This window comes from Carcharodon carcharias, chromosome 26 (genome assembly GCF_017639515.1).
Source record: "Carcharodon carcharias isolate sCarCar2 chromosome 26, sCarCar2.pri, whole genome shotgun sequence".
Classification (NCBI taxonomy): domain Eukaryota; kingdom Metazoa; phylum Chordata; class Chondrichthyes; order Lamniformes; family Lamnidae; genus Carcharodon; species Carcharodon carcharias.
This window is the reverse complement of record NC_054492.1, coordinates 38955552-38982683: the sequence shown is the minus strand read 5'-3', so window position 1 is coordinate 38982683 and position 27132 is coordinate 38955552. Positions and strand designations below refer to the sequence as shown.

Below are 27132 nucleotides of genomic sequence, written 5' to 3'. Positions count from 1 at the left end.
GCGGGCTGCTTTGTCCTGGACTGTCAAGTTTCTTGAGTGTTGTGGAAGCTTCACTCATCTAGGCAAGTGGGGAGTATTCCATCACACTCCTGACTTGTGCCTTGTAGATGGCGGACAGGCTTTGGAGAGTCAGGAGGTGAGTTATTCGTTGCACGATTCCTAGCCTCTGACCTGCCCTTGTAGCCACAGTACTTTTATGGCTAGTCCAGTTCAGTTTCTGATCAATGGTAACCCCCAAGATGTTGATAGTGGGGGATTCAGTGATGGTAATGCCATTGAACATCAAGGGGTGATGGTTGGATTCTTTCTTGTTGGAGATGGTTATTGCCTGACACTTGTGTGCACGAGTGTTACTTGCCACTTTCAGCCCAAGCCTGGATATTGTCCAGGTCTTGCTAAATTTGGACATGGCCTGTTTCTGTATCTGAGAAGCCACGAATGGTGCTGAACATTGTGCAATCATCAGTGAACATCTCCACTTCTGACCTTGTGATGCAAGGAAGGTCATTGATGAAGCAGCTGAAGATGGTTGGGCCGAGGGCACTTCCCTGGGGAACTCCTGCAGTGATGTCCTGGAGCTGGGAAGACTGACTTCAAGCAACTGCAATCATCTTCCTTTGTGCTAGGTATAACTCCAACCAGTGGAGAGTTTTCCCACTGATTCCTATTGACTCCAGTTTTGCCAGGGCTGTTTGATGCCACATTTGGTCAAATGATGTCAAGGGCAGTCACTCTCACTCACCTCGGGAGTTAATCTCTTTTATCCATGTTTGAACCAAGGCTGTAATGAGGTCAGGAGCTGAGTGGCCCTGATGGAACCCAAACTGGGCGTGAGTGAGCAGGTTACTGCTAAGCAAGTGCCACTTGGTAGCACAGTTGATCCCCCTTCCATCACTTTACTGATGATCGAGAGCAGACTAATGGGGCGGTAATTGGCCGTGGTGGATTTGTCCTGCCATTTGTGTACAGGACATACTTAGGTAGATACCAGTGTTGTACTGGAACAGTTTGGTTAGGGGTGCAGCAAGTTCTGGAGCACAAGTCTTCAGTACTATTACCGGAACATTGTTAGCGTCCATTGCCTTTGCACTACCCAGTGTCTTCAGCTGTTTCTTGATATCATGTGGAGTGAATCGAGTTGGCTGAAGACTGGCATCTGTGATACTGGGGTCCTCCGGAGGAGGTCGAGTTGGATCCACTCGGCATTTCTGGCTGAAGATTGTAGCAAATGCTTCAGCCTTACCTTTTGCACTGACATGCTGGGCTCCTCCATCATTGAGAATGGGGATATTTGTAGAGCTGACTCCTCCAGTGAGTTGTTTAATTTTCCATTGCCATTCATGATTGGATGTGGTAGGACTGCAGAGCTTAGATCTGACCCATTGGTTGTGGGATTGCTTAGCCCTGTCTATCACTTGCTGCTTATGTTGTTTGGCACGCATGTAGTCCTGTGTTATGGTTTCACCAGGCTGACACCCCATTTTTAGGTATGCCTGGTGCTGCTCCTGGCATGCCCTCCTGCACAGGGTTGATCCCCTGGCTTGATGGTAATGGTAGAGTGGAGGATATGCCAGGCCATGAGGTTACTGATTGTGTTCGAGTACAATTCTGCTACTGCCGTGCCTCATGGATGCCCAGCCCTGAGTTGCTAGATCTGTTTGAAATCTATCCCATTTCGCATGGTGGTAGTGTTACACAACACAGTCGAGGGTATCCTCAATGTGAAGATGGGTCTTTGTCTCCATAAGGATTATGTGGTTGTCACTCCTACCAATATTCTTATGGACAGATGCATCTGCAACAGGTAGATTGGTGAGGATGAGGTCAAGTATGTTTTCCCTCTCGTTTGTTCCCTCACCACCTACCACAGACCCAGTCCAGCAGCAATGTCCTTCATGACTCTGCCAGCTTGGTCAGTGGTGGTGCTACTGAGCCACTCTTGGTGACGGACATTGAAGTCCCCCACCCAGAGTACATTCTGTGCCCAAACCTTTTTCCAAGTGGTGTTCAACATGGAGGAGGACTGATTCATCAGCTGAGGGGGCGTGCGGCAGGTGGTAATCAGCAAGAGGTTTCCTTGCCCACGTTTGACCTGATGCCATGAGACTTTGTGGGGTCCACAGTCGATGTTGAGTACTCCCAGGACAACTCCCTCCCAACTGTATACCACGGTGCTACCACCTCTTTTGTTATGTCCTGTCCTACTGATAGGATGGTGATGGTGTTTGGGACATAGTCATACTCACGGAATCATACCTTAGAGATAATGTCAGGCTGTTGGTTTGACTAGTCTATACGATAGATCTTCCAAATTTGGCGCAAACGCCAAGGTGTTGAAAGGAGGACTTTACAGGGTCAACAGGGCTGGGTTTGCCATTATCATTTCTGGCCCCTAAGTCGATGTCAGGTGATCCATCCAGTTTCATTCCTTTTTTTGGTGCACCTTTGTAACGATTTGATGCAAGTGAATTCCTTGCTAGGCCATTTCAGAGGGCAGTTAGAAGTCAACCACATTGCTGTGGGCCTGGAGTCACATGTAGGCCAGACCAGGTAAGGAAGGCCGGTTTCCTTCCTGAAAGGGCATTGGTGAACCGGATGGGTTTTTATGGCGATCAACAATGTTTTTATAGTCACTATTAGCAAGATTAGCTTTTTAAATTCCAGATTATTAACTAAATTCAAATTCTACCGGCTGCTGTGGTGAGATTCAAACCCACGTGCCTAGAACATTTGTAGGGCCTCTGGGTTACTAGTCCAGTGACGTTACAAAGGGTGTGGGCAATATGTGCAGAGAACCCGAACCAGACGTTAAGGGACATGAAGTACACCATAAAAAAAAAGAATTTATAAAGGTTATCCCTCCATATGAGTGCTGGAAAGTATCAGCAACGAAAGTAGAGGAGAACACTAATTCTGAGAATGAAAGAGAACTTTGTCCTAGGCTCCAGAATGGAGGATTTATCTGTGCGGCAGCAACTGGTACACTGAGTTACAAAATGCAGTGGGTAAGTTTGTCAGTTTTGATGAAAGAAGGTCATCAACTTGAAATTCTAACACCTCTCTCCATAGATGCCGAAGGACCAGCTGAGCATTTCCAGTATTTTCTGATTGTATTTGGCATAGTTTATTCATTGTTTTGAGCCTTTTCTTGATTTGTGCAAAAGTTGATTGTTGTAGCTTATGGTGTTGTGAGGTGGAAAGCAACATGACACCAAAATAACTTTGGAAAATATCATTTTGATTATTTGCTTCGCTTTTGCGTGGTTGCTAGTTTCACATTATATTTTTAGCCTTCCGTATCCTGTTTCATCTTCCAAAAGCATCAAAAACGATTTCATCCTTGTTTTGATGTCTTCCTTACAATCTCTTTCTTTGACATGAACCCATTAAAACATACACACATTTTCACCTCAACTCCATCCTCTGCAGTGGAATATGTGCATCTTCTGATGCTTTTCAAATGATGCGACTGTTATATTTATTTTTTTATCAAAAAGAATGCATGAATTTATGGAGTTTATCCCTCCATATGAGTGCTGGAACATGTGAATAGTAGATGAGAAAAAGCTACTAACAGCAGTGATGCATTGATTAAGGAATACTAGGAGTGTCCAGGAGACAGATATTGGATGATGGAATATAAAGTGTGCAGAATCCTTTGCTTTATAAATAGAGGTACTGTGTGCCAAAGCAAGGAAGTTATGCTAAACTTATATCACTGGTTAGGCCTCAACTGACATATTAAGCCCAGTTCTGGACATCATGCTTTGGGAAGGACATCAAAGCCTTCCTGAGGTTTCTTCTAAGTTGGTTGTTCTCAGCTTTATTGACAAAGTTTGTGGGTGAGGTTGTATAGCTTTGTCTAAGTATCTGTTTGGTATATTGCAACATAGTTGAGTGAGAGTTTAAGCAGCATTGCTAATTCATATTGAAATCTTGTTGTGTCAATAATGAAACTTTCGGAGTGTTAAATGTGTTCAATGCATTTTCTGTTGAGTGCATTTTTGTCTTAAATTGTCTGACCCATATTTTGAATTTTTCCCCACTCCTTGAATAATTTCCTTATTCTGTTAATATACTGATTACATGTTATTGGGGAAAAGAATTGCTCTTTCTGTGTGTACAGCTGAATGAAGTCCCAAGTTGGAAATACTTGAGTAATGTGATAGAGGTTTTTAAACTTGGGCAGATTTTGAATGTACCTTTACTCGATTGGGATGTAAGCAACATTTATGTACCCTACAGAAAACGATGAATAAGGCTTGTATTTCTTCCAACAATTTTAACTTGTGCTCATGGTAGAAAGGTAGTTTTCATAACAAACAGCTTATCCTATGAACCGAACCTGTACCCCTACATATGCTTTGAGTAAGAATGTGTATAGTGGGACTAAGAATGACTCGTTAACTAATATACCTTGCACCAGAGGTCTTTTCAAATGCCAATCATGTTTTGTTTACTTGAAATGGGGGCAAAAACCACTGTGTTCAGACTTTGCTGGATGCTTTCTGGGGATGTAGCTGATGAGATCCGTTTCTCCAATTTGGTATCACATTTGGTTTAGAAGTATCATTTTAACAGTGGAAATTGCTCTATTTTTATTTTGGCTCTCTTTTCTAATGTGCTTTTAATTTTCTTCCCGAAAATGTTTGTACTTTTAATTTTGATTTCTTTTTGCTTTCAGCAAGAAGTGATGAAGTTTACAGATCTAGAAAAACTCTACCTCTACCTTCAGTTGCCTTCTGGTCCTAGCAATGGAATCAAAAGGTAAAGCTAACATTTATATTCTGTTGCTCTTTATGTAGCTTTTCAAGGAACTCTGTTTATAAATAGCAACTAGTTGTAGAAATGTCCAGGAACAAATTGCACTGTGAAATAAATTAAACTTATTATGGAGGTGAAATCCATTATTTTAAATGTCATAAAATGGTGCCTTTCTGAATTGTAGAAACCATAACCTAACAAAAAAATTAGTATAATGTTTTACTAATTTATTTTGACAAGAGAAAGTTTTAAGGGTTCCAACCTTGTTAGCTAAAATTAACAGTCTGTGGTATTTTTCCATCTATATTTATCATGTTATCATACATTCTTAGGATCCATAAATAAATATATTTAACTTTTGAGGGTTGTAGTAATTCTTCATTACAGGAGAAATTAAGTTTTTAAAAAAAATTCATGTTGATTCTGATAAAGCTAGATTATGAAAACATTTAACATCGTGTTGAATGGCCAACTTTCAGGACAGAAGAAGGATTTCTGAACAGTGTCACAGTTTGAAGGACCATTGGTGTCATTGAGCACTGAGACAGGGGATTCACTCCACAATGTTTATGATCTCAACCTTGCTGCTGTAGAAAAGGGAGGGAAATTAAATCACATGAGAAGCCTTTATGGTGATTTGAAGCTGAAACAGCCACTTAAGAGTGATATCGGTAAACTGGGAACTACCCACTTGCCATAACTTCCTCTTTAAAGCAGCACATGGCTCCAGAATAAGATGCTTGCATTTTTTCACTTGTTCAACCTCCAGTAATAGATGAATGTGGTTTGTTAACTGACCGGCTCAAAGTTGAATTTCCATTGTAAACCCTAAAGCAATGCTGATTTCACATAATATCGGCACGTTTTGCAGCCAGTTTGCTTATTTAGGGCTCTGTTCTTACTTGTTTTGTACTTAAAGTTGTGTTCCTTCAGGTATATACATTGGATCACAGTATCAATATTTTCAATAGCTGTTAAACAATACAGAGGTTTAAAGCCACCTTTTAGAAAGTTGCTATTGTAGGAATGGCATAGTAATAGATTTGGAGGGAAACTTGCAGGCAGTGGCATTCCTATGCGTCATTGCCCTTGTCATGTTTGGTGGTAGAGGCTGGGGATTTGGAAAGTACTGTCGAACGAGTGTTGGCGAATTGCTGCAGTGCATTTTGTATGTGGTACACACTGCTGCCACTGTGTGTCAGTGGTGGATGGAGTGTTGATTAAGTGGACTACTTTGTTCTGGATGGTATTGAACTTCTTGAGTGTTGATGCTGCTGCGCTCAGCCAGGCAATTGGAGAGTATTCCATCACGCTTCTGACTTTTGCCTTTTCGAAGGTGGACAGACTTCAGGGAGTCAGGAGGTGAATATCCAGCCTCTGACTTGCCTTATAGCCAGAGTATTTATATGGCTAAATTCCTGATTTATTAACAACTCAAGTGAGGGAACCAAAGTGGAATTTTATAAGGAGAATTAACAATTTTCAGAAACTTTTCAAAGTAAGTGATTGCAATTGTATGATGGAAATGGCCAATTCAATTTACTAGTAACTCCCATTAATTTGTCATGGGAAGCAAAGTAAGATGCACTTAATATTAACAGGGTTTATACCTTCTTAGTAAATATCTGTTTAAATTCGAGGAACAACTGCAGCACAGTTTGCATGGCTCTTTTATCGATCAAATATTTCTTCATTTTTTTTCACAGTAATCCAAGTTCTTTGTCATCCAGTCGTACCCAGCAAATGCATGCTTTTAACTGGATCCGAAATCATTTGGAGGACCACCCAGATACTTCACTGCCCAAACAAGAAGTCTACGATGAATACAAGTAAGCCTTGCAATAGGAAATCTGAATAACCACATATTATGTTGATTTACATCTAAAATATATGTTCACAAGCACACTTTAATCAGGGTTTCTTATTAATGCATTGGTGAACAGTTTTTCTGTAATAGTGTAAAATGTTTTCTATCTGTAAATGTTTCACGGTTCTATTAACTATCATTTCCATTAGACTTCTGATTGAAATATAATTTCAAATTAATTTGGAGGTTTACAGACTGACGTTGTTATCCTTGAGGTAGTTTTTCTCTCTTTGACTGTTTTTATAATACTTAGGGGAAGATAGAGGTGCAGTGTATTGTTACTGGACTAGTAAGTTGGAGACCCAGGGTAATGCTCTGGGTTCGAATCTCTCCATGGCAGATAGTAGAATTTGAATTCAATAAAAATCTGGAATTAAAAATCTAATGATGACATGAAACCATTGTTGACAGAACAGACCCAGCAGAGATGGTGGCACAGTGGTATACAGTTGGGATGGAGTAGTCCTTAACATCAACTCCAGACCCTGAGAGGTCTCATGACATCAGGTCAAACCCCCCTCTTCAGCCATTTTGGACATTACTTGGGTGGCAAGGGTGCAGAATGTACTCTGGGTGGGCGTTATGACTGAGCATTTGGTAAAACTGAGTTATTTTTTAAATCCCAGAGGGAAACTTTAAACAGCTGTCATAACCAATCATTTTAAGTTAAAAGCAAATACTGCGCATGCTGGAAATCTGAAACAAAAACAAAAAACGCTGGAAAAACTCAGCAGGTCTGACAGCATCTGCGGAGAGGAACACGGTTAACATTTCCAGTCCGTATGACTCTTCATCAGAACTAAGAAATATAGAAATGAGGTGAAATATAAGCTGGTTGAGGGGGTTGGGACAGGTAGAGCTGGGTAGAGGGCCAATGATAGTTGGAGGCAAAGAAGAAATTGCCAAAGATGTCATAGACAAAAGGACAAAGGGGTGTTGACAGTGGTGATATTAGCTAAGGAATGTGCTCATGATGACATTAAAGGTAGAAAGCAGGACAAGCAAGTGACAGAGAGCCCTAGTGGGGGTGAGGTGGGGGGAAGGGATCGAAATAGGCTAAAAGGTAGAGATAAAACAATGGATGGGAATACATTTAAAAATAATGAAAATAGCTGGGAAAAGAAAAATATATATTAAAAAAATTATAAATTATTGGAAAAGGGATCAGAAAGCGGTTGGGGATGGAGGAGAGAGTTCATGATCTGAAGTTGTGGAACTCAATGTTAAGTCCGGAAGGCTGTAAAGTGCCTAGTTGGAAGATGAGGTGCTGTTCCTCTAGTTTGTGTTGAGCTTCACTGGAACATTGCAGCAGGCCAAGGACGGACATGTGGGCATGAGAGCAGGTGGTGTGTTGAAATGGCAAGCGACAGGGAGGTCTGGGTCATGCTTGTGGACAGACCAAAGGTGTTCCGCAAAGTGGCCACCCAGTCTGCATTTGGTGTCTCCAATGTAGAGGAGACCGCATTGGGAGCAGCGAATGCAGTAGGCTAAATTAAGGGAAGTGCAAGTGAAGTGCTGCTTCACTTGAAAGGAGTGTTTGGGCCCTTGGAAGATGAGGAGAGGAGAAGTAAAGGGGCAGGTGTTGCACCTTCTGCGATTGCATGGGAAGGTGCCGCGGGAGGGGGTTGAGGTGTAGTGGGTGATGGAGGAGTGGACCAGGGTGTCCTGGAGGGAACAGTCCCTGTGGAATGCCGGGGGGGTAGTAATGACAGAGGATGATCCTTTGAATGCGGAAGCTGGTAGGGTGATAAGTGAGGACGAGGGGGATCCTGTCATGGTTCTGGAAGGGAGAGGAAGGTGTGAGGGCGGATGTGCGGGAGATGGGCTGGACATGGTTGAGGGCCCTGTCAACCACCGTGGGTGGAAAACCTCGGTTAAGGAAGAAGGAAGACATGTCAGAGGAACTGTTTTTGAAAGTGGCATCATCAGAACAGATGCGACGGAGGCGAAGGAACTGACAGAATGGGATAGAGTCCTTACAGGAAGCAGGGTGTGAGGAACTGTAGTCGAGGTAGCTGTGGGAGTCGGTAGGCTTGTAATGAATATTGGTGGACAGTCTATCACCAGAAGTTGAGACAGAGAGGTCAAGGAAGGGAAAGGAAGTGTCAGTGATGGACCATGTGAAAATGATGGAGGGGTGGAAAGTGGAAGCAAAATTAATAAATTTTTCCAGGTCCAGATGAGAGCTTGAAGCGGCACCGAAGCAGTCATTGATATACCGGGGAAAGAGTTGTGGAAGGGGGCCAGAGTAGGACTGTAACAAGGACTGTTCCACGTACCCCATAAAGAGACAGGCATAACTGGGGCCCATGCGGGTACCCATAGCCTTTTATTTGGAGGAAGTGAGATGAGTTTAAGGAGAAATTGTTCAGCGAGAGAACTAGTTCAACCAGACGGAGGAGAGTAGTGGTGGATGGTGATTGTTCGGGCCTCTGTTCGAGGAAGAAGCTAAAGGCCCTCAGACCATCCCAGTGGGGGATGGAGGTGTAAAGGGATTGGACGCCCATGGTGAAGAGAAAGCGGTTGGGGCCAGGGAACTGGAAATTGTTGATATGATGTAGGGCGTCAGAGGAATCACGGATGTAGGTGGGAAGAGACTGGACAAGGGGAGAGAGAATGGAGTCAAGATGGCGAGAAATGAGTTCCGTGGGGCAGGAACCGGCTGACACGATCGGTCTGTGATGGTGTAAGACTTCACGATGGTGAATCTATGGAATTCATTGTCACAGAAGGCTGTGGAGGCCAGGTCATTGAGTGTATTTAAGGCCGAGATAGATAGGTTCTTGATTGGTAAGGGGATCAAAGGTTACGGGGAGGAGGCGGGAGAATGGGGTTGAGAAACTTATCAGCCATGATTGAATGGTGGAGCAGACTCGATGGGCCGAATGGCCTAATTTCTGCTCCCATGTCTTATGATCTATGGTCTTATGGTCTGCCGGCACAGTCCTGTTTGTGGATTTTGGGTAGGAGGTAGAAGCGGGCTGTTCGAGGTTAGGAGACTGAGGTTGGAAGCTGTGGAGCGAAGATCTCCAGAGGAGATGAGGTCAGTGATAGTCCTGGAAACAATGGCTTGATGTTCAGTGGTGGGGTCATGGTTCAGGGGGAGGTAGGAAGAAGTGTCTGCGAGTTGACGCTCAGCCTTTGTGAGTTAGAGGTCAGTGCACCAGACAACAACAGCATCGCCCTTGTCAGCAGGTTTGATGACAAGGTCATGGTTGGACCTGAGAGAACAGAGTGCGGTAAGTTCAGAAAGAGACAGGTTAGAGTGGGTGAGAGGAGCAGAGAAATTGAAACGACTGATGTCACGCTGACAGTTCTCAATGAAAAGATCTAGAGCAGGTAAGAATCCAGAGGGAGGGGTCCAGATGGATGGAGAATATTGAAGGTGGGTAAAAGGATCCGTTGAACGGGGAGAGACTCTTGGCCAAAGAAGTGAGCACAGAGACGAAGGCGGCAGAAGAAGAGTTCAGCATCGTGCCGAGCCTGAAATTCATTGAGATGAGGGCGTAAGGGTATGAAACTAAGTCCTTTGCTGAGCACCTAATGTTCAGCATCAGAGAGGGGAAGGTCAGGGGGTATGGTGAATACATGGCCGGGGCTGGGATTGGAAGACAGGATGGGGTCAGAGGGACAGGCAGGTGTGGAGGGTCCTGGCTAGGCGTTGGTGTCAATGAGTTGTTGGAGCTTGTGTTCCTTTGCACCTGAAAGAAAGAGACAAAGTTTCTTGTTGAGGTGTCGGATGAGACGAAGAATAAAATGAAACTGGGGGCAAGGACAGCCTAGAGATAGGGTGAGTCGGTGTTGCTGGAGGGAGAGGTCAAGAGTGTTCATATGGCAGCACATGGCACTGAGTGTGGATCTCAGGATGCGATGAGAACAACAGCCCGAGGAGCGTTGTATAACAGATACCTGTAATCCTGGCTGGGTTCGAAACATGAGGGGTGGAACTTCAGTTGAAATCCACGTGGGGTAAGACAGACAGTCACTGAGGAAGGAAATATGACTGTGAAAGCGAGTTTTAGTTAACACCTAAGTGTTATGTTTGAGATACAACTCTAAATCCAGGAATCATACCACCAGTTCTCTAGAGGTTTTATGTTAAGCTAAACAGAACATTTTATTAATTTACACAAGTTAAGTATATACACTTGGCTATAAATTACTACGAGCATAACTTTTAACAAATTCCCAGACTAATCTCCATTAAGGCAAGAGCAACCCAAAGTCTTAATCAGACAGCAGGCAAAGCATTTTCATCTTACAAATTCAAAATGAGGTTCTTTTCACTTTGGTTCCTGTAGAGACAGTTGGGGGCTTACAGCCGCTTTTGATCTCACATTGCCTCTGCTCTACACACACAAAACTGCTGAAATTATACCTAGTACAGTCCATTGAATGTAAATTCTCATTGTATCACCTGCCTTTTTGAATTCCATCTTTTAACAATAAAACCCCTTTCATAGTACTAATTTTATTAGTAATATAAACATATTGCTTGGTATCTGCTAGCTAGGTGGAAGTTTTCACCCCACTTCTTGAATGCTCTATTCAAAAAATGCAAATACGCTCTACCTCTGTTTACATCTCAAAACTAATTCACGCCAAAGCACCTGGACTAGCTGGCTTTAATCCAATTAAGACACACCCACAGACTAAACCTCTATTTTAAAGCCAAGTTGGATATTAGAATGTTTAGTACATTTATATTTCTTAGTAGATGACAGTAGTCGAAAGAATGCTATCTGTCCACCCAACTTCCTGATAGTTTTCAGGTTTATTCTTGTGGAAAAATTGATGGTCTGTTGTGTCCTTTGGGAAAATTGAACAAGTAGCATCAACAATATGAGAATTTGATGTTGGAGCATTGAAAATTTCATGTGGTAATTTACTCATAACTTTTGCTGGGGCAAAGAACGTCACATTGTACACTTTCAGTAAGGATGTTGCCTACTCTCTCAAGTAGTGATGTCCTAACATCCTTTTTATAGGGCAACTTTTAAGATGGAAACATTTTTGGCTAATAAATTGACAGTTTTAAAGCCAAGTGGGAAAGGTTTTCTCCAGCGATGACTGAAGGAAACAATAATCTACTGGAAAGAAACATTTCCAATTCTGTATTGTCTGCAATTCACATCATGGTTGATTCTCTAGAAATTTTCACTGAGTTTATTGTGTGTGGTAAATACTAACATGTTTTCCTCGTCAGTTTTACAAAATTTAGTTCTAAATCAGCCATAGCTGTCTAGATTTATGAAAGGAAACTGAGATGATGCCAAGCTATTTATTTGTTTACTTAACTCCTATTTTGGATTGTAATTTAGTTTTGAGAAAAATGTCAGAATCATGAACCTGTGGCCCCCAGATTGTACTTAAAGCTCTTAGTCTTGTTGCTCCTGATTTCAGTATGAAGGATTAATGATGTGCAGTTTCAAATACTTGCTAGACCTTACTTAGCACACAGTAGAATTGTAAGAACGTTTCTTCAACTTTGCTGAAAATTTCATTGTGTTCACTTTTATCAGAGAACTGTAGAACTGAAATTTTAGTTGTGATATCACATTTCTTGCCATGAAAGGAAGTGACATCTAGTACATAACATTTTCCTGGAGTTGTTTTTAATGGAGAAAAGGCTCAGATAAATTCATCAGGATATTAAAATAAGAGAATAGGATTGTATTATTCCCTGGCAAATCAGGACTCATCGGAGAACATTGAGATGTTCTACTAGTGTCACTTTGAAAATTGTGATAATTGTGCTCCACAGATTCCTCTGTTGTCTGGCGCAGCTAGTTTGAATTTGTGTTGCATTGTTTGAATTGCTTCTAATGATTTTTTGCCACTTTAGTCATCCTGATTGGGGGAATAAAGGTTCTGTCAAATATTCATTCATCATCTAACATCACCACAAGAAGATTAATTGGTTATTTATCTACTGGTATTGGTGGGCTCTTGTGTGCAAATTGGCTGCTGCATTTAGCAGACATTACAGGAATGAAAACACTTGGAAGGACTTCATTGGCTGTTAAGTGCTTAAGAACATCCTGAGAACATGAGAAGTGCTATTCCAATGCAAGTTTGTTCTTTCCAGTACAAGAACTAAGGATGCATTCAGAATAGGGTCCTTACTTGATTGATGAAAGATCACCTGACAAATATGGCTGCCCAAGGACAAAAGTGCAATTTTCTCCTTTGGTTATTGGCAAAACATCATTGCATGTGGAGGCTGAGCACTAAAGAATGAGGAAAACAATACTTACACTTGGTAATCAAATGTGCATATTCTACATCGTTTAAAAATTGCTTCAGCATCACATTGCTCTAAAATAAAATAAGAAACAAAGTCAGATCACATGTCACATTTTCATCTGAATCACATTGATTTAGACATGGCGAAATCAGGTTCACTATTGTTTCCAGCATTCCTTTTCATTTACGTTACTGAATAAGTAGAATACAAAAATACAGTACTGTATAATTATGTTTATCCTTCCAACACCCCGCTGTGTTCTTTGGGCAAATATGATAGTTTATCCTAAAGACATCTTTAATCCTGTAGCTTCATTAACCTGCCAGGATGTTCACTTCAGTAGTACTAAAAAATGTTTGACTGCTACAGTTCCCAATTTACTGAAGGATGCAAAGTGAATTGAAGAGCTTGACCTCCAGTTTTATTTTCCACAGAAACATGTAATGTGTTTTTGTAGGTCTGTACGGACAAGATCAGGAGATTACTATACAGGGGATTGTGGGTGTGAACCGTTTGTTCATTTATGCCAATTCCAGTTGTTTTTTAACTTAACATTTTAATATCCAGGGTAGAAAATTGTTTTTGTCTTACTTCAGAGATTTCTACCTCCCAAATCTCTTGTTTTTGCAACAGGTTTTTTTTAAGGTACTGCTATACATAGATATTTTTGAGACATATTTACATCAAAATATATTTTGGTGAAAGGCAACTCAAAAGTCCTACATTTTGTACCAATTTGAACTGACAGAAAGACAATTGAGGGTGTTAAATTTTGGCACATTGATCTGGATACACTTGAAGGATATTGGTATGATAATTCAGCAAACTGCCGTTTAACACCTCTGTTATTGCCTGTGTTCACCGGTCAAAGTTTGGTGCATTTGAGTTGTTTTTGGCAAGTAAGTGCATTCCTGTTATGCACTGGCACAGAAAGCTCCTAGCCTTTTTAGCCAGTTTAAAAAAAAAACTTTGCAAGAAACTTAGTTGGTAAGAATTGTGCACTGTTGCTATTTCAGGAAAGTCAATACGTGGTGAAGAAGATTCTTTCTTGAAGTATTGTTAGACTTGGATGCTGGCCTCATATCCATATATAAACACTGTTCAATTATCCATTATGTTTTGCCTGAGAATCATAAGTCATAATTCATGTTGTAGAATCTCCAGTTATAGCTAATTTGATGGAATGATCCAGTCCATTTTGATGGTGGCAAATGGGAACCAATTAAAATTGCATTTCTTTGTATTTTGGTCCCCTCTGTTATCAGCTAAATATAGGATAGTTAAGTCCATGAGCTTTGTTTATGTCTGACTGGACACATTTTGTGTACATTGAGCGAAATACTGTGTATACCTGTGTAAAAGTCGATCTCATATAAAAGTGGACCCATGATTTTTGGATTAAAGCAATTACAATTTTTGATATGCCTCATATAAAAGTTGACTTTAGTTTTTCAGAGATCAAGGCCCATTGGCTGTTCCACTCCACTTCCCGGAGGTCCTCGCACACTCACATAAATTGTGGCAGGTAGGAGATGCGTCTGGGAAAGACCAGTACCAAACTGCTTGTCCACTGGGAGCAGCTTGAACTGATGCTGCATTTAAATTATAATCGTGGGCAGCTCAAATCACAGCCCTCCCCAAGGAGGCACAACCATGACCAAACAATCTGCCAATCATGCCCTGCTGCACCGGGATTTGGAACTAAACAGCGCAACCTTACTGACTTACCCAGACCGGACGTCACTCGGGTGCGCCCATCTGTATCCTAGCAACAGGCCAGGGACAGCTGAACAATCAATGGATATCCAGATAGACTATGCACAGGATGTTGCATGGGCCCAAATTAAGCAAGCACATCAACCCCTCAAATTGAAAATTGGTCTCAAAATTCGACTTTTACACCGGTATATATAGTATTTGTTCCTCCATTTTATTAGTTTTTCTGTAAATTGGTGTATTAAAAGCTATGAAAACTATTTGTAAGTATATGTTACATTTCCCTGAATTAGTACTTTAAGTTTAAGTCAGCATATCTTTACATTGTTCCATTTAGGAAAGGAAAATTGGCTGGCAAGTCACTCGCTGTTATCATGGGGTGGGAATTAGGCATTTTGGCTTGCCAATGTGAATCTGGCTAGACTTAATGAATATTTTGCATGGTATTTTCAGCATTCATTAGTTTTTCTCTTTCACCCCCGTGTGAACAGGAATCAGCCAAGTGTAAATTAGGAACAATTATTTATAGCTGAAGTCATTTCAATCAAAATTCATAGTATTCTCAGCAAGCTTAAAAACCACAGATATTACTGTGTTTTAACATTATTTCCATGTTTAGAAGTACAATATATAATCTAAAAAAACTACAGATAATACATTTCAGAAACAGAATGATGAATCTTAAGTTTACAATCATTATCGGCAATAATCTAAAGAGAGATTGATTTAGTGGACCAAGTGGCTGGGTGTTAAAACTAAAATCCAATGGGCCAAAAATTAAGAAAATGTGAAATCAATGGACACATAATTTAACATTTTTGCACCTGCCTTATTCTGATTAAAGTGCTTCCAATATCTAAATGCAAGATTTTTTTTACATTGAATGAGGTTGTGGTTCTCTGAGTTTGCTTTTTAAGCGAATGCTGTCTACTGCTCTTATTTTTGTGTTCTGTCTGATACATTTCAATATAAGTGAACGAAAAAGAGTCAACTGTCCTGACTGAAATGCTAGCAAATGAAAATGACAAAACAAAATTTCACTCATCAGATTTATCTTATCATAATTTGTGCGGAAGTCAGTCATTGAACTCTGGAAGCCAGTTCAGTGCACACTGCTTTTTTGCATTACCAACATTGAACTGTGCCCAAAATTACTTAATGTACCATAGGACCTATAAAAGCAATCGCTTGGTCCTTCAATTCAGGAAGACCATTTTTATTTTAAAGTTAGCCTGTCAGACTGTGGGTTAATAGGCTGGCAGTGTTTCAGCGTGCTAAGCTTTTAGATTGATGGATGTGAATTTCTGTGCATAGTTTATCACATGGTGAGTTGTCATTTTGTCTGCACTATCAAGAACGGTAAAGAGCTTCACGATAGGGAAAAAAGACACCATGGCACTATTAATCATTTCCTGATGGCTAATAACTAAGGGGCATTGGCTGAATGGCCAGGTGGGGGTTATTCTTTTTAATGCAAAAGGATGTAGATCTCTGTTCTAAAGTTGAGGCATGGCCTAATAGAATTTCACATTTTGTTTTCCAGGGACTATTGTGACAATCTTGGTTATAACTCTTTAAGTGCAGCTGACTTTGGGAAGATTATGAAGAATGTCTTCCCAAATATGAAAGCTCGACGCCTTGGCACAAGAGGCAAATCAAAATATCCTTTCGAGTGGCTTTGAAATTATTGGGCTGATATCTTGTTCATTTTAACTTGAGGGAGAGCATTCTCCAAGGCCCGTCATATAATGTTACGATCCTGTTAAGGGATCGTTAATGTTTAAAGGAGAAATCTGAACACCACCCAGCAATTAACTGACAGGATTATGCCAGGAGATTTCACATTTTTTAACATGAACAGTATTGTATATTAGGAAGATTAAACAAAGTAAGCACTATTAACTTAACGCTAGAGCTTCTAAAGACTTATGCTATGAATGCAGTTCTATTTCCGTTTTCCCCCTGCAAACCCCACCCCCCCCCCCCCCCCCCCCAACCAAGAGTTTCCTTATGTTACAAAATCTCTGAGGGTCATTGACTTTTCCTTGGACCAACTCAAAAGTATATTGCCTCTCTCTGGAATCCACTCTGATTTCTCTTCAGTGTCCTAGCTATTCTCCAAGGTACAAGACTTGGTGGGGGTCCTTCCATTAGCTTTTGGCTAAGCAGCCCTCCAATTTCTTTATTGTCCTCATGCCTTTGGATTCTACAGTTCCAGCAGAGGTCTCCATGTGACTCCTGGACAGTGGCTTAAAACATCAGAAAACACCCTTGGCTTCCAATTGCCTGCTGCGATTGTTCTAGTTACAACCAAGCTGATTGCTTCCAGAACTCCAACTGCAGCAAGGTTAACTGCCTTTTGTTATGAATTATTGTAGATTTTTCCTTGTAGCTTCCAGCTAAACAAATCTTCCAGTTATTTTTTCTCTTTCCAGCTTATATTGAATACTGGCTGCATCATGGACTAGCATTTACTCTACTTCAGGTGTAAGTCTGGCTTTATCTCAACTTCCAAGGAGCTGCAAGCTGTGTAAGATCCGTGACCGTCTCTTGGCTGCTTTTCCAAACGTTAACTACCCCTGCTGCTGGCTGTGCCCCAACTGAATTCACAAAGATAAACTCAAAAACAAAGATCTCACTAAGCTCCACCTATCTTCATGGCAGTTTGACACACATGGCTTGCTCCCAGGTAGAAATGCAAATTAACAACCTTTTTAATTCCAAAGCTTTCATTAATTCTGGGAAACCATCTTTTACTGGAATAACTGCAGACGTCATGTCTCCGGTTCTTTTAGCTAAGTAAGACTACCTGCCATTTTATCATCCTCACCCTTTTAACTCTGAGTTTGTCCAGTAAATAGAAGTTACCTCTTGAGTTGTAATTACTTAAGTCTGTGTGATTTGCCAGCCCCTAGATGTTTACTAGTTTTTTTTCCCCACTGAACTTACATTTAAAATTCAGTTTCTAAAACCATGAAGTTATATATCAAAAACATATGACCTATGACATTAGGCATGTGCAACAATACACCAACATTTTTACAAAAAAGCCTTTTTGAATAGATTATCGCAGTATCATATTTAGCTACACAACTCCTGTAAGACCGTCTTCTATGGTTAACTTGGCCTTGGTAAAAATGACAATTCCCCTTTCTGATTTTTCAGTTTTTTTAAAGACGCTCTTAAATTGCATTATCTGTGTGGGCCAGTGGCAAGTTCTGTGGATTAAAATGTTGTTTTCTGTTTTGTATTTGTTCTATTGTACTAATTATCTATCAATTGTAAAATATTTTGCTTCTTGACACTGTTTCTGCTCCTGCCCACCGTAATGACCTAAAATCTTATCTATGCTAAATTTTTAATTGAAGGGTGACTCCTACCTTGGACTTTGGAAATGACCTGGGCTGTTCACTGCAGGGAAAAAAGAATTCGCTCATAAATTTGAGCAGCAATTTGCAACCCTGTAACAGTGAAGGAATGCATATTATTGCTCAAATTTTGTTGTCAGTTCTCACAGGATGTGGAAAAATTTGATGATGCATTTTCATTTAGGTTTTGATACGCACCATGGTGTGAGATAGACTTGAGATCTTGTACCAGGCCCTTGGACCTTGGAACATAACAAAAGGCCTGTTGTGACCTGCACCTGAGGAGATGGGAGAGAGGAGAAAAGAAGTAACTAAATGTTCCCAAAATAAAATGCACATTGTAGGTTAAGGGATCGATTTCAGTTTCATTATACCACTGTGCTCTTGGAATTCCACCCTGTGCAATCATCAAGCTTCTGCCACTGGATGAATGAGGTCTATCCACTGACTGCATGCATGTGTTGCCATGTAAAGGAGTTTATATAGTGAGCACAACACTTCTGAACTCCTGAAACTGGTTCACATCTAGCCCAAACTGACGTGTGATAAGTCTCCTGTCACGTTCAATGTGAAATTAATTTGAGGAGTATCAGTTCTATGGGTTATCAGCCCATAGCACAAAGAGCACATGAGTTTGCAGGCTCATGCAAAAACTAGGGAGACAATTAATGGAAAGTTAGTGGAATGCAGCTTTTCTGATATCCAGGTTGGGCATCGGTTAAGTTCCAATCTACGTCAGACTTTTGTGCCTGACTATGGGCATGCTTGATGCTGACACCATCTACCCAGAGTAGAATCTGAATTTATAGTAGAAAAGCAAAAAACTGTGGATGCTGGAAATCCAAAACAAAAATAAAAATACCTGGAAAAACTCAGCAGGTCTGACAGCATCTGCGGAGAGGAATACAGTTAACGTTTCGAGTCCGTATGACTCTTCAACAGAACAGAATTTATGTATATTTATAGTAGGCTAGAAGAAGGTCACTGATTTACCTTCAAGTGCAGCCTAGAGCCGCTGAGAAGAAAATGGGATTAAAGATACATAGCATTTAAGTGTTGTGATTCTGACAGCTTTGATATGCAGCAAAATGTTTTTCTTTTCTCTTGGTTTACAATATTGGAAAACCTTGGTTTACAGTGTAGCCTTGCAATGCAATCCCAGTTACTTCTATTAATGCTGTGAAAAGAATTTGTACATTTTAAAAGGTTACAATTTGTATATTTTCATTCTTTTATTGATCAACATTTATCTCATTTTGCATTTAATGTTTTTTTTTCTCACATATGATGCACTTGAAAAATTTCACTGATTTAAGTTCATAGGTTTTTAGTGATCCTGTGTTTTTAAGTCTGCATTCTCCTGTCATCATATTTTTATTTAAAATAAGGCTCAATACATTCTTTGACCTTAACTCCTTGAAACATATTGCTATAGTGGTCTGAGGAAAAAAGCTTTTGTTCACATGCCATCGCTACCAAGCCTGGATTTTCACAAAACTGGAGAAGGGGTAATAATTTTCTGTTATCATGACCATTAAAATGTGAAGATAAACTATACTGTATGATATCCATAAGCGTAATGGGAAAGAATGGTGGAATTTGCACAAGGAACTGAAGCTTCTCCAATACTGAATGAAAGTTAAAATAAATCTTCTCCATTTGTTCTGCCTCCAATTTGTAAATAGGATTTCCTCATCCAACAAGGGACTCATTTGGATAACACATTATCTTGGTTGCATTATTGACAATAACCATGACAACCGCCAACTTCCATTTTTCCAACATAGCCTATCTACACCCCTATTTTCATCCACACCACTAACAAAATCTTCATCCACACCTGCATTTCTTCAGATTTGTTTCTACCAACCTCTTCAGTTCTGTCTTGGTAAATTCTGTCTCATCCAGCATTCTGCCAAGGCCCAGACAACTTTCCTAAGCAGCCTTCAAAAATGCTGTGGAATGCATGTTCTCAAATATTGGAACAGTCCATGCTTATTTGTATATGAAGTCTATAAAAGTTTTCCAGTAAATCTTATTTTTCAACAAAATGCCACCTCTACTATAATTGATACTTCAATTTTAACTGAGTTACACTTGTCTTGCATTCAGTTCAATTCACATCTTTGGTCACATGTCTGTTTCTGATGAAGTACTCTTCTTTTTCAGTCAGCCTTGCCCAGGTTTCAAGATCTGCATCAAACTTGCAGGCCCTTCCAACATGTTTATAATTTTATTGCCTACTGAGGTGACCCATTTTCTAGAAGTATGTAATTTGAACATGTTCCCCATTTAGAAAGGAGAATGCCTCTATTATGGGGTTCCTTGCAGTAGCACACAAAAGTAGTAGTGGTTTGATTTGGCTGGGTATGAATGAGAGAGCAGCAAGGATGAGTGTGGACAAATCAAGCTCTAGTTGATTTGAGGATCTTGAATGTCTTCATTTTGAAGGAAAGGTTCAAATTACTATTACCACAGTTAGCTCAGTGGGACAGCAATGCATTCAGGATAAAGCTGCTCACCATAAATTGTAAGGACAAACAATTGCACAGTGGGATTCAGGACCCTACAGAAAGTATATATAGCTCAACCCAGAAAAGTCCATTGTTTAATTTCTTGTGCTTCCAGTTTAGAAAATGTGTATTGGCCTTCTCAAAACTACATTAACCTTAACAAAATTATAGAATAATACAGCATAGGAGGCCTTTTGGCTCATCACACAGGTTAGTATGTTTTGGAATTGGGCTTCCATCATGACTTTAAAAATCCCAGCCACTGCTCGTGCAGGTACTATCTTTCAGTGAAACCAGTTTGAATATAGTTGAAGAACCACCAGAACTAATTCAGTACTGTGAAGTTCAGGTGTTCAGTGACTGGAATTAAGGCCATTTCACTAAATAACTGCCATAGTCTGGGCTGGTAATTTACCTTCAAAGCAGCTGGAATTGTGATATGACTGTCCCATGATCAAGTACAAGGTGTGTTGTATTGAAGGGAATATTGTTATTTTTGCAGAAATGGACATTTGACTTGTTTCATTACAGTCAATTATGATGTTGCTCCAATCAATGCATTTTATGTTACCAATGTGAAAAATGCCCTTAATTTTACTTTTACTTAATTTTAAAATTGGATATTCAAATTCAATTGCTGTCACTGAATTGGACCAATTTCATGTGATTTTGTGGTAGAAAGTTACAAACTGTTGTCTGTTGAATTACTAATTTTGCCCAATTAAGCATTTTAGCCATTATTTGTCTTTAAAAACGTTTTTACTACAGCAACAATTATAACCTAATGTTTGGTTATATTGCATTCTAGTCTGAAGGATCACACTCTGCAGGCCACCTGCAGAGTATTGATGAAGAGGTCAGATCTGCAGCTTGCAGTCTGGTATGTGAGTGGGCCCAGAAAGTATTAATCCGAAAATTTGATTCAGTGGTCGATCTAGCTCGCTTCCTCGTTACCAGTCACTATATTGGCACAAAGTCTGTTGCTGCGTTGTCGGTAATGGCAGGTGCGCCTACAGGTGAGTAACTGTATTCATTAGAATGTTCCCCAGCCTGGTTCCATTTAACTGCCTTAAAGACTATGCTTCTGCTTTTTATCAGTGAACTAGGTAAGGTGAGTAAAGTATGTGGTTAAACTATGTGCTTTGCCACCAATTTGTCAAGTAGGTGAGCACTAAATCTTAAAAAGAAATATTGTCCATAAAATGCAACTCTGTAATCTATCTCAGTTTGAGACAAATCTCATTGCCCCTCCTCCCCTTCCTGACATGCTCTCATTGTAAAATTGGATTGATATCTACCATTCATGTCTAGGATTTTAAGTACAATGCCTAATTAGTTCCCTTATCCTGCGCTCCTCCCCACCCCCAACCCAATAAGTCCCAAGTTTCTATTTCCTACATTACAGCAGTGACTGTACTTCAAAAGTTCTGCATTGGCTATAAAGCACTTTGAGACATCTGGTGGTCATTAATGTGTGTTATGACGTGGCAGATGATGTCTGCCAGGCAGATCAAATCCATGAGGGAAACTTGATCACGTTTTGCAATTTGTATTTTATTTTGTGATGTGTGCCCTAAATCCAGAAGTAATAAGACTACCAAGACTTCAGAGGTTTTTAGAAAACTAAATTAAACATTTATTAACAAAAGAAAAGATTTCAAACACATCCATCGGTCTACAAATAACTACTTTAATAACTCCTAAAACCCTTAATTAATCTGGCTCCCAGTTAAACCTCTGTTAAGGCAATAGTAAAAAAAACAAAAAGATGTAAACAGACCCAGGCAAAGTTACACGATACCCTGGACAGTGGAATTCAAAGTGAGTTTTCTCAGCTTCGATTCCTGTAGACAGCAGCTTGATGTCCAGATGTTGGAGGCTTTTCACACTTGTGTTAGGTCTTAGAATGCCTTCCCCTCTTACACATAGCCGTCTCTCTTTTATACATGGTTTTCCTTTTTAATGCAAATTCCATTGTTCCGATAGATCTTTGGAACTTTATCCCTTTCATAATACAAATCTTTTCATAGTACAAATTTTATCAGTAACTTTTGGAAAAAAACAAGTACACTGTTTGGCTTAGCTTCTTCTAACTAGTTATAACATCCTACAATTTCTTTGAAATTTAAACTAACCCAATTTATCTTAAAATGCAAATTTTCCTCACCCCTCATTCACATTCTAAAACTTCAGCCATGTTTACATATTTAACAGTTGAAACTTAGCTTCTTTTTGATGACTCAAAGCCTCAGACCAGCTGTATCCAATTCAATTAAATCCCACACATGCACATAACACAGAGAAACTATCCAAACCCCACTATTAACCCATTTTTGCAATAAATCACAATAATAGTACTAAAATTATTATATTTTAATGACAAATGGCACTATATAACTACACATGTTTTCTTTATTAATTGAACCTCAAGCCCCATTGTTGGGAAAATGTTTAGGAAATTCCTTCCCTTCCACAGCAATAAATCATGAGTTTATCTTGATTGGTATGAAGGTGGATTGGCCAGTTGCAGCTGCAGGAAGAGGATTTGTAGAACAGGTTCCTGACAGGGATGAAATATGTTATATGTAAAAAATTTAAGTATTATAGGTTCCTTGTGTTCAATACTCAAGAATCACTTAGCAAAGCACATCGGGTATCAGTTGCCCCCCTCCTCCAGGGTACAACTGCTATCTCCTTATCACCCTCTAAGATGAAACCCTGAGCACCCATACTTTCACTCCTCTACTTCGTACTGTAATCTTTTGCATCCTGCTGCTGAATGCCTAACTTTGTCGCACATTGACCACCCACCCTGAGAAAGCTGCTTTGGTCATACTTTGGGCAGTGGTTCACAGCTGTACCACATTTCATATCTCTCCCTTGTGTTGACGTATCCGAACCACTCCCAGCAGGACTTTGAACACCTGTGTGAATGCACCAAAAAAAGCACACTGCTTCTCCCAGTGCTTCAACAGTTTGCAACCCCGATCCCTTCCTTGTACTTCCTGCTGGGTACTTTGAAGATTGGACATCCTCCAAACCATCAGCCCATCAGGCTGTATGCCTTAAAAATGTGATTATTTAAATATTGATCTTTCATCTCCAAACTGCATGTCATCTGATTTTCCAAGAGTGACTCCACAGGAAGCACACAGCTATATACACACCTACAATAACATTCATGCACCTTGAATTGTCATGCAGTCACAACTGAATAATCTCAAAAAGTTCTCTATAAAGAAAAGAGAAAAAGTCCAGTCATGTCTGCTTGTTTCTTTTGACCTTGATAGTGTAACCTCTCTTGGTTACGGATTTACAAGCTGGTGTCAAACTACAAACAAATTTCTCTCAGCAACAGCAATTATCCTTTTGCCTATTTATAAAGCACTTCCAACAGGGAGAACTGAACAGGTAGAACTGGTTTTTGCTCCAGTTACTGCTTGGAATCTTAAAGAGACATTTCGGGTGTACAGATTTTGATCTTGGTAGCCAAAAAATTTGCTCAGGACAATCCTTTCACATCTATTAGGAAATGGCTATGAAGACACAAACTTTCCACTCATTATATAATAAATTGTGTATCACATGGGGCAATATATATCCCATTATAAAATTGTGCTGTGATTTATTGTGAACGATGCCATGAGAAATCCACTGTAGTAAGATTATCAAAATGCTTGCCAATTTTCTAACCTGCAGAAAAATAAATTTGTCAAGTATTCCTAGGCTGTTTTCTGTTATCACCAGTGAGTTGATGTTTTAAGAAGTTTAAATAAGGGAGTACTAAAATATCACTCCTGCACTTTGTCACTTTATTTTTTGTCAAAATTATTAGTTTGTTATCAACTGCTTTAGTTTACTGAATATAAGTTCTTGTCCATTTATAGTTTGATTTACTGTATATATTCCATATTGCCAACATTCTATTTTTGGAAAAAATTGAGGTATCCCGCTGTGTTAATGGGGTATTGAGATCTCATTGCTTACCTGCTGTTTAGCCTCATTTAAGCAAGAGCTCAACACCTGGTTTGTATTGCACCTGGATGTAATTGATTTTGGATGCAAAAAGTGGAAATGCTCCATTACTGGCATTACCATCCTTATTAAGCAATAAAAAGTGCAAGAGAATAGGCTTTAGCGTGGATAAAAATAATTTTTAAAAATGCAACCTAATGCTTTGTCACTAAAATAGTGCACATGCAAGAAACAACTAGTAACTGAAACTTGCACCACACGAGTATAGTTGAACATACTGAGTAAAGGGTAGATGTTAATTATGAAAATGAATATGCAGAAAGCAGTGCTGGTCTTCTATATTCCCTGACCAATGGCTTCAAAAAATAGTTAAGTAGAATTCCTTCTGGTTCTGTAGGGCTCCATGGAGCAGTTGTTTCCACAGTGAGTTGCAAAAAAAGATGGAGATGTATATGACCCTTTTATGCTGAAAGGAATATAAGGACTGGTGGAAGCAGGATCATTGCTTTCCATGATCATTACGTTTCCGCTAGTGTTAGAGGTCAAACAAAAAGCAAAAGGTATGAAGTGAGTGAAGTTGCTCTTTAAGAAAGGCATCGCTAACAATCTGTGAACAAAATCAGAAATTGTACATTTTAAAGCTGCAAGTTTTAATGACTGTTAGTGGTGCTGATGTTTAAATGACCTACGAAGCATCTGTTATCTGAGCATTTTTTACAGAAGTTGCTATAATTTTCTTGCAGGAGCAAAACAGCCATCTGCTTTTATGCCCATGACTGAAAGCAATTCCTTTCAGCCGCAAGTGAAGACTTTGCTTTCCCCATCAGTCGATGCCAAGCAACAGTTGCAACGTAAAATTCAACAGAATACGCTGAAGAAACAACAAGAGCAGAAACTCCAATCTCCACTACCAGGGGAACAACAAGTAAAGAAAGTAGAAGGTGCCACAGTTGGGGGAGTAGCCAACATCCCCAATGGAAGCCCTGCCCTGCTTTCTCCTCAACCTACTATTGGCATTGTGGTGGCAACTGTTCCCAGCCCTATCCAAGTAAGTTATTCATGGTTCGATATTAAGAGTGAATTGTCAACGAATAGCAAAGTGAGGGCTGTGAGAAAGGTTAAAAATCTGGAATAAAAATGCATCATCTGGACTGTGAATTCCTTGTTAGTTTTCATTAGTAAAGTTACATAGTTTAGATATATATTACTTACTGATAGTAATTGAGTGTTTAGTTGTAAGCCCTAAATTGCTTTCAAACTGCTTTGATTTATATAGTTTTCCTGCTTAACTGGCTGGTCCACATGATGCATAATGAAAAACAACAAAGCCTTTCACTTCAGAGAAAGGGAGTAGTGTCAGCCAAATTTTGGCCTACCCCATGAAATTATGTGGTGCTTTCCTAATGGAATAGTGTTGATGATGATGACACTTCTTGTTCCCCCTCTTCTTTCTTTCCCCAGAAGATAGTATGGTGATTTGTTAAACCACTGGTGAACCAAAAAAATAGTGGACAAATGGTGATTACTCCTCCCTGCTTTTTTCTCTTGTACATGTGATTATAAGGTCACTCAAAAACTCGAGTCTTCCTCACATGTTAATTAAGCCTGGTATTTCTTTGTGTTTATGTGTTGTTTATGCCTGTAAGGATATTTTGTCTCTAACAACAACTTGCATTTATATTGCTCCTTTAAAATAGTAAAATGTCTCAAGGCAGGAGTGTTATCAAACAAAATTTGACTCCAAACTTAACACCATAAATCTGCTATTTATAAAGCCACAGAAAATATACATTAAAATAAGTTATTTTAGAATGCCTTTAAACATATAAAATGTGTAAATGTATAAAACTACACATCGAATGCCTGATGCCTTTTGTGGGTAAATGTGGCTTATAATCTTCTCTGAATTGCACAGATCATGCTTGGTCCCCAGCTTGTGATGAGTTAGCTGACAGCAACGATGCTGTGCTAAAATTATTTTAACTTCTTCAGATTTAAAAGAAGATTCAGTTAGGGTTTCCATTTCTGATTGTAGTCCAGCCAGAAAATACATGTCTGAATGCTGGATGGAGGCAGCATTGGGCTCAGCTGTGATGCCTTTTGTGGTCATGTCAACACTTGCATACTGTATCTGGTCATGGTACCATAGGCCTGCTGATATGCATGAACCATAATCACAGCAGAAGTCATCAGTTTCTGGGAGAAGAGTAGCAGATTGAAAAGTTTATCATTTGGGAAATGGTGATACATCAAAAAAGGAAAAATAAATGTTGATTTTTGTAGAAGCTTTTCGCCTCGCTTGCATCAGGGCAATTGCAAAAGTACCAATGTCAGGGGAAGCAACAACTTTATATTGCATGAGAAGAGTGCGCTGATTGGTTGACAAGTGAACTCTGATTGTTCGAGGCATTGCCATGGAGAATGCACCAGTTAATGGTGACTGATAGTTAACCGCCAAGCATTATTTGAAATTTAAACCCGGCAGCTTAACTCTGGTCAAGGCATTGCCCTGAGGAATGAACCAGCAAATACCTATCACTTATTTTGTTTAGCTGAAACAGGCACAATATGTGTACGTGTTCATTCTGTCTGCAAAGAACAAGGCCCTGTATGTAATATATGTAGCTTCCAATACACACAACTGTGCCACACTGTAAGCCCAATTGATAATCTTAAATTGGT

The 27132-nt window shown here is 39.8% G+C and overlaps 1 protein-coding gene across 1 annotated transcript in view; it reads left to right on the top strand.

Annotated features, from left to right (window-relative positions):
• The window catches only part of LOC121269810 (DNA-binding protein RFX7-like), a 69500-nt gene that overhangs the window by 28838 nt on the left and 13530 nt on the right, over positions 1-27132 (top strand). The window contains exons 3-8 of the mRNA XM_041174775.1: positions 4685-4767; positions 6471-6593; positions 16138-16254; positions 19386-19470; positions 21284-21491; positions 25194-25498. Coding sequence (XP_041030709.1) covers positions 4685-4767; positions 6471-6593; positions 16138-16254; positions 19386-19470; positions 21284-21491; positions 25194-25498 — 921 coding nt within the window. The remainder of the gene's footprint in view (positions 1-4684; positions 4768-6470; positions 6594-16137; positions 16255-19385; positions 19471-21283; positions 21492-25193; positions 25499-27132) is intronic.